We start from the raw sequence: 7,709 nt of genomic DNA on the forward strand, positions 1-7,709 counted from the left end.
CAATCAGAACTAATATAGTTATCATAATAGACGTCACCACATACTCATTACAACATTTTGTCCATATAGTCCACTTCATGCAATTTTTGAAAACCCTACCTATTGCATTCACCACAAACAACGAAATCACAAAATCAATTAACTATAATGACTCATGCTACGTTTTCATAATGATCCCAACATTCAAGTATATGGGTTTCTCACAAAGACTACAATTTTGCTCTTAAACTCTAACTGGCAACGACAACACTTGCAAAACCTCACCATAGATGGGTTCGGGTAGTGATCCTCTCAAATGGCATGCACATCCGTCATCAAGTTCTCCAACTTCGACTAGTTCATTGTCAAGAATTTTTTGACAGATTTTGTTCTCTTCTTCACAAGGGTCGTCTCAAATTTTGCAGAATTTTGATATAAGGGTATTTTAAGTGTACGAATTTACCCTCTCCTATTTTAATAAAAAGTGGTCAATCATTTTTTTGGTGATCAATTGACGGACGTTTGGATGAAAATCGTCCAAAAGACCTCCCCTGCAACGTTTGGAAAGCTTTAGGATGACGACTGTAATAAATCAAACGTTTGAAAAAATCTACTAGTAATTTAGAAGTTTAGGACTTTTGCTACAATTATCCCTAATTTTAATTAGCATTATTTGTGCGTGTAGCCATTGTTTTTATTTTACTACTAGAAGTGAACCAAAAATATTTTCACACTCTCTCCACTCGATACGAGCTTTGCTTTATTAAAATTCTGCCAACAGACATGAAATGGGATCACGTCTAAACAATATGATGCAACATTTCAAAAACTCAAGAGAGATAATATATCATATTTATCCTGGCAATTTCACAACAATGTAAGACCTAATATCTAAAATTATTGACCAACATTAGAGTATTGGATGCACAAAGTAACAAATTTCCTATACAATTACTAAGATCACCATAAATTACTCGATATAAGAGGTGTAGCAGAGATCAGCCACCTAATTTATTGCATGGATAAGACGATGCTAGGGAAAAATTAGGCGCACCGCCGATCACATGCACTTCACCATGAATAGCAATCTAATGGAGCATACATCAGGATTTTATCAAACTTTGAGCAGTGACTGCCTAGAACATCACAAATGCTCAAATACGAGTTGAATGCGATATATTATCCCCATGTAAGGCAGAGGTCAATCAGCCTTCGACAAAGGAAATTATTCTTCCATTCACATTAGTAGAAAAAATTAGATATCAAATCCTGGCATTGCAAACTGGGATGCGAAACTTTCAACTCTTGTTCTCAGCTCAACAATTTCTTTGCTGCTCTCGAGTCCCTTGAGAAAAGGTTTCGGCACTTTCCCATGTTCTCTCTGCACTGAACTTGCAATCTGTACTGCTCTGAGAAGAAAGTCAGCAATCGTCTCAAAATCAGCCTCCAGAGAACCTCTAGATGTCATTGCAGGAGTACCTGCAGGTATATATGTTATAACCAATCTCTATTGCACAAATAAGTTCTCGAGTACACTGTTAATAAAAACTTATGATCTTCACTTACCAATCCTTACACCGCCGGGCGTTAAATTGCCATTATCATCAAAGATAGTGACCTTATTGAGAGTAATATGACACAACTCGCAGACCTTCTCGAAGTTTTTACCTATAAATCATAAAAGGCAGGAAACATAAGTAACAAAAATAAATCCAGATCATAGGTACAGAAGCTATTGCTAGTTTTTTGGTGCCAACCAAGAAATCACCCCTCGCGTGCGAAATTATAGATCTCCTTTTAAGATCAAACAATTCCATTGAATTGAGTACCAATACAATAAATAAATCCACACATACTGTCTATTCACGTGCATTTTATAGTTACTACCATAGCATTTGTCAACATCAAACCTTAAACAAATTATAAACAAGAATTCGATCGAATCCTAATTAACACATCGGGGTCCACAAATAATTTGTGGACATCCTTCAACCAAAATTTCCATGTCCCTCAATCATATCCACAGAGAGTAAAATAGAGAAATAAAAAAGAGACCACAACTATCTCAGATTATAAACCTAGCTTCATTGGACAAGTAGAAAGGGTAAAATTAAAAAATAAATAAATAAAGAATTCAGCTTAAACTTATGGAATACCCAGTTACTAAAGAATATCCAACTTAGAATCCACTACTATTGCTGTCTCTTGACTGTCAAACTTTTATTTATAAACGTATTCCAGACAGCAAAATTAAACAAAGAATCATCTCTACTAAAGAAATATGCGTGGCAAGCATATCAAAGAAATTCCAACATGCCATGCCTCTATTGCTCTACGCCTATGCTGTTCAATAATAAGGCTCTCCATAATCACAAGCTATATAGTCCTTGGAGAGGGTGATTTGATAATTTACCATCGTAAAACTAAATATGACCTCTCCTGAAACCCACCTATGCAACAATGACCTTACCACCACCCACAAGTATGAACAGTGGATATGGGAGTTGGACCAGAACAAAGCACATGGATTAAGTCACCTAATCTCAACAATGCTTGACAAACAGAGATCTTCTAGTACCAGATTTTCTTAGACATTGTATCTTAAAATTGAATCACAACGTATGGAACTCGTGCATCTCAATCCTAATGAAATCGCAAGACTTGAAACGAGAATTCCTCAACACTAAGAGCAAAAAACAGTAAGAGATAAAGGCACCATAGAGATGGCATATTAAATATATGAATTCAAAGACACGTGATGCATTACAGCTCATAAATATTAGCATGGACATGAAGAACACAACTTAATCCCAAGCCATAGAGTGACTAGAAAAGGACGCTTATACACAAGATGTGCTTCGTCATTTAAATGATCATCTTTCATTGTAGTTTATTTGCTCATTCTGGGTGCCTGGTCAACTTAGCTATTGCAATTTTTTTCCCCTTGGCATAAATATCTTACATTTTACACAATCACCAAACTGATCTTATATACATATATACAGGCAGATTATTTTGGTAATTTTGTGTAATTGGAATTATTTTACCGCAAACTTAAAAAATCAGTTTGACCATCAAAGAAGCACAGTGCACAGGTCACATCAACAATGTAGGTGTAAATTAGTCAGTAAATTGTCAGACAAGAGTGCAAGATATTTGGAGCAGAACATACTACCTGTCAGTCCAAGATTTCTAAGATCCCAAAGCAACAAATGATTGTCAGTGCCTCCAGTGACAAGTCTACAATTTCTTCTTAATAAAGCAGATGCTAAGGCCTGAGCATTTTTCTTGACCTGCTGCATATACGCCTTGTACTCAGGAGTCGCCACTTGTTTCAATGCTATTGCTAGAGCTGCAATGTGGTTGTTGTGTGGCCCACCTTGAAGTGCTGGGAAAACTGCGAAGTTTATCTTTTCTTCAAAATCATATCTATCACTGCCCTCACCTTGATTCAAAAGCATGCATCGCTTCCTTGGCTTTGGGCCCTTCCTGTAAAAAATAATGCCTCCCCTTGGACCTCGAAGACTTTTGTGGCTGGTTGAAGTAACAATATCACAGAATTCAAATGGACTTATGCATTCCTGCAGTTACAAATTCATGTACACAGTTTAAAGATCAAGGAACCGCAAAATTGAAAAGAACAGAAAGTAAACACAAGAAACTCTTACACAAATAATTAGGAGTTAAAATGTAAGGCATGAAAAAAAATAAAAAATGAGAGAGATAAGTCCAAAGGCACATCATTAAACATGCTTCTCATGGGAGCACTAATAGTTCTTAATATGGAAATCAAATTGAGATTCTAATTGACAAGAACAATATGTTATTTTACACATAAATCAGATCAGAAATTTGCATAAACTTATTGAACTCAAATTTTGAGTGGGAACTTATCATCAATATCTATGACAAAGCTGCTACCCTGAAACAAATACTGCATGCCTGCAGTGCATATATTATGAAGAGTACAAAACTTGTTTCTCTAGCCTTGTGTCCACAAATAAGAAAATGTCCAAGTAACAACAAGAGATATAGGGCTTGTTTGAGTGCACTCTGCAGAGCAAGATTACTGTTAAAAGATATGTCAGAGAGCAGCTGTCCGCTGATATTAACTTTATCTCTTTACGGATAAAGATTTGATATGTCTAGCGACCAATTAGCTTTTATTCAACAAAAAAATAGTTTCTAGTATATATGTTCTATCTCTGCTACAAGTTCATCCGTGGTTGGCAGGTCGCCCATCCACACTTTTCCATTTCACGTTTTAAAGAATCCTAGATGAAAACAGTTCGAGAAAGAACAATGACAGATAAGGCATAAAGGCTCTTTTCGAATTCAAGAATACAATCTTGAACTGTAGCAACAAAGAGAAGAAGATCCGTACAAGCCAGCACACCATATACCTCAAAGCTGAATGGAATCATGTCATGATACCAGGATAAAAAGGACTAGTATCTATCAACATCAACCACCCTTCTCTATACCCTTCACAAATACTCTGCCCCCACAGCTCCTCGCCTCCTTTCCCACAGAACTGCCTTTTAACCATCACACCACCATCTTTCTCATTCCCAATCTCGGCTACTGGTTGCACCGCGATGCCATGCAGAACAAGCAAAAGCAAAAATTATAATAAAGACCCTTAGATTATTTTTCATCCCCCTATCAAACTACCATCATTCTCATTCCCATTCCCATTCCCATTCCCAGTCCCAGCTACTGGTTGCACCACGATGCAATGCAGAACAAGCAAAAGCAAAAATTTATAATAAAGACCCTTAGATTATTTTCACACCTCTAGCACCATATGAAGATCACAGAGACCTGCAAAATTGATTCTTATTTGGAATAATGGACTCCACTTGATCAAGTTGAAGAATGATGTATCTATAAACATTTTATTATAAATCTACAATGGACTTGATTGTACTATAATCTTAATCCCCATGAATACGAGTTTTCAATAAGTTCCATGCAATTGTGTGTTCAGTTTCTGACATATTTGGACCACGATTTCAAAAGGCCAATTTTTATATTTTTTCGAACCCCTTTCAGAAGCAGCAAAAACAGAGAAGACTACAAAGTATTTATGTGCTTCCACTCATGTCCTTGTTCACTCAAGTGACGTCAAAATCAGACCCAAAGTAAATGTGAGAATGGTTGCATTCTCTGTCCACTAAATGTCTGGTAATATTTAAGAGAAAAAAGCTCAAAGTACACATTAAATAGATAGGACTGGTACATTGATTAATACTTAATAGAATAAGAATGATGAGCTAACTAGTAAAATAAAACCAATTCCACTTTAGCCAAAGCTCTGGATGTAAATTAATGCAACTTCATAAGAAATATAACATCAATGAACCCGTCTTCAATTTATTGTTTCAAAAAGTATAGTAACAACCAGAAGCATGCTGCTCCAATTGAAAATTGCAGTCTAAAAATCATTCATAAACAATATAAAGACTACATGCAACTGAGTGAACCCTGAAAAGCAATTGCTCAAATAAACATGTAGCTCAATATCAGAAACAAGTATTGTAAAGCAAATTAAGCACAAAAAAAATGCCAAAATCAATAAAAACCAAAAAAAGGAAGAAAAGACTTGCACCTTAGCAGCAACAAGACCACTAATCTGAGCCATGTCACACAACAAAACAGCTCCGCATTTATCAGCAATCTGTCTAAACCTAGCATAATCCCACTCCCGAGGATATGAACTCCCACCACATATTAATATCTTGGGATGAAAATCAACCGCCCTCTCCTCCAGCTTATCGTAATCAATATAACCTGACTGAGGATTCACCTTATAAGAAAGACTCTCAAAGAAAATTGATGCCCCTGACACCTTTCTCCCATTTGGCAAATAACAGCCGTGACTAGTGTTCCCACCAGACGGCGTATCCAACCCCATTATCCGGTCACCAGGCAATAATAACCCAGTGTAAACCGCAAAATTTGCAGATGTACACGAATATGCCTGCACATTCACACCCCAACTCTCAGAATCAAGCCCAAAAGCAGCCAATGCACGCTCACCACAGAGTATCTCAATCTCATCAATATATTGATTTCCACCATAATATCGCGACCTAGGCATCCCTTCAGAATATTTATTAGTTAAATGGCTCCCCAAAGCCTCCATTACTGCTTTACAAACAAAGTTTTCTGATGCAATTAATTCAATTCCTTTATATTGCCTCAGCTTCTCCTTCTCCATTATTTCAAAAACATCCAAATCGGCGACTCGCAAGCTCTGGTTCCCCCATGCCCTGACAGCATTCCTACGCAATTCAAGCTCGTTTGAAGAAGCCTTAAGACTCTTTACAGGATAGGCTGATGTCGAGGACACTGAATCACAGTCCCGCTTCCTCTTCAAACACATCGAGTGCCCCCAAAACCGAAACTCCTCCTCATCTCTTTCCTCATCAACTTTCTCACTCTCTTTTTTCTCTTCATTCAAATTCTCTTCTTTGCAGTTATGATGATCCTCTGTTTGCTGGTCCATCAATTGGAGTGGAATAGAAGGCACCGGATGCGCCATGTCTTGAATCCTCGACTCGATTTGGAAGGAAATCGAGTCGTCAACGATTTTCGAGCTCCTATCATTCTTACTGCCATTCGGTGCAGTTACCACCGATGAATGCGATAAAAACCCTAACGAGAGACTATTACTCGGCGGAGATTGAGTAAAATCCATAACAATGATATAACCAAAAACAACAAAATAAAGTTCTTGTTAACAATGATAATTCAAATATATAACCGAAATTGAAACCCTAACCCCCAATCTTTTCAACAGATTTGACAAAAACGGTAACGGCGGTTTGCAGAAACAGCGACAGTGGCGATGGGGTACCGATCGGCGACACGTTTAGTGGGAAATTGTTGATAAAGTTTCCAACAAAATGAATCAATCTCGATAATTAAACCCAATTATAGGAACTTAGGGTGGAAATTACAAGCTCAAAATACATACATAGAGAATTCAAAGGATCGCGTGGGTTTGACGAAGGAGGAGGGGTGATTCAGAAATGAATGCACCTGGACGATTTTTAGACGCGGGGAGGAATTAGCTGCGACGCATTTGGCATACAACCGAGTAGGAGTTGGCAAAAATCGAACCGACCAACCCAAATCGAATTGACCAAGTTGCATTGATTCTTTTTTAAAAGTCCGTTGAGTTGAATTTTTTAGAAGAAAATGGGTTGGCTTGGGGGTTGATCCACCACAATCGATAAAACTTGCTCAATCCAACTCGCTACTTTAAAAATTAAAAACAAATGTAAAAAATTAGAAGTTGAAACCTAGTTTAAAAAATCTTATCATTTTTTTCATACTTCCTATTTCTCTCTAGGCATAAAAACAAATGTAAAAAATTAAAAGTTCAAACCTAGGGCTTGTTTGGGAGTGATTTTTTCTTCCAAAAAATTGATTTTTTTTATCGTTATTTCACTATTCCAGCCGTTATATTTGACTTCTTCTCTCACAGGTGTATCACTTTTCTCCTAACGATCAAAAAATCAATTCTCAAATTTACTCCCAAACAGGCTCCCAGTTTAAAAAATATTATCATTTTTCTTATACTTCCTATTTCTCTCTAGGCACAAAGCTAGATGTTGCCGCCTCTCATTATCTTTTATTCAAGTCTGTCGACCGTCGCGAACCCTATTTGCATCTACGCTTCCGGCTAATTGCCAGCTTTTACTCCTTTTGATACTCATAAC

The 7,709-nt window shown here is 37.0% G+C and overlaps 1 protein-coding gene across 1 annotated transcript; it reads right to left on the minus strand.

The window, feature by feature from the left end:
- Nucleotides 1–799: 799 nt before the first annotated feature.
- LOC111383402 (serine hydroxymethyltransferase 7-like) lies at nucleotides 800–7,016 on the minus strand. Its single transcript, XM_023007513.1, has 4 exons — nucleotides 5,591–7,016; nucleotides 3,155–3,560; nucleotides 1,546–1,647; nucleotides 800–1,458 (listed from the first exon to the last, which is right to left on the minus strand). Exons 1-4 carry the CDS (start codon nucleotides 6,680–6,682, stop codon nucleotides 1,235–1,237), a joined length of 1,824 nt encoding a protein of 607 aa, XP_022863281.1. The 5' UTR covers nucleotides 6,683–7,016; the 3' UTR covers nucleotides 800–1,234.
- Nucleotides 7,017–7,709: the final 693 nt, after the last annotated feature.

The sequence above is a fragment of the Olea europaea genome, unplaced genomic scaffold, assembly GCF_002742605.1.
Source record: "Olea europaea var. sylvestris unplaced genomic scaffold, O_europaea_v1 scaffold2675, whole genome shotgun sequence".
Taxonomy (NCBI): Eukaryota; Viridiplantae; Streptophyta; class Magnoliopsida; order Lamiales; family Oleaceae; genus Olea; species Olea europaea.

Excerpts from the sequence above, each read along its gene's own strand:
- LOC111383402 (XM_023007513.1), bottom strand. The coding sequence starts at position 6,682 with ATGGATTTTACTCAATCTCCGCCGAGTAATAGTCTCTCGTTAGGGTTT. Across the intron at positions 3,561-5,590 it reads GTGGTCTTGTTGCTGCTAAG|GAATGCATAAGTCCATTTGA; the intron begins GTGCAAGTCTTT and ends TTGTAACTGCAG. Across the intron at positions 1,459-1,545 it reads GCCCGGCGGTGTAAGGATTG|GTACTCCTGCAATGACATCT; the intron begins GTAAGTGAAGAT and ends ATATACCTGCAG.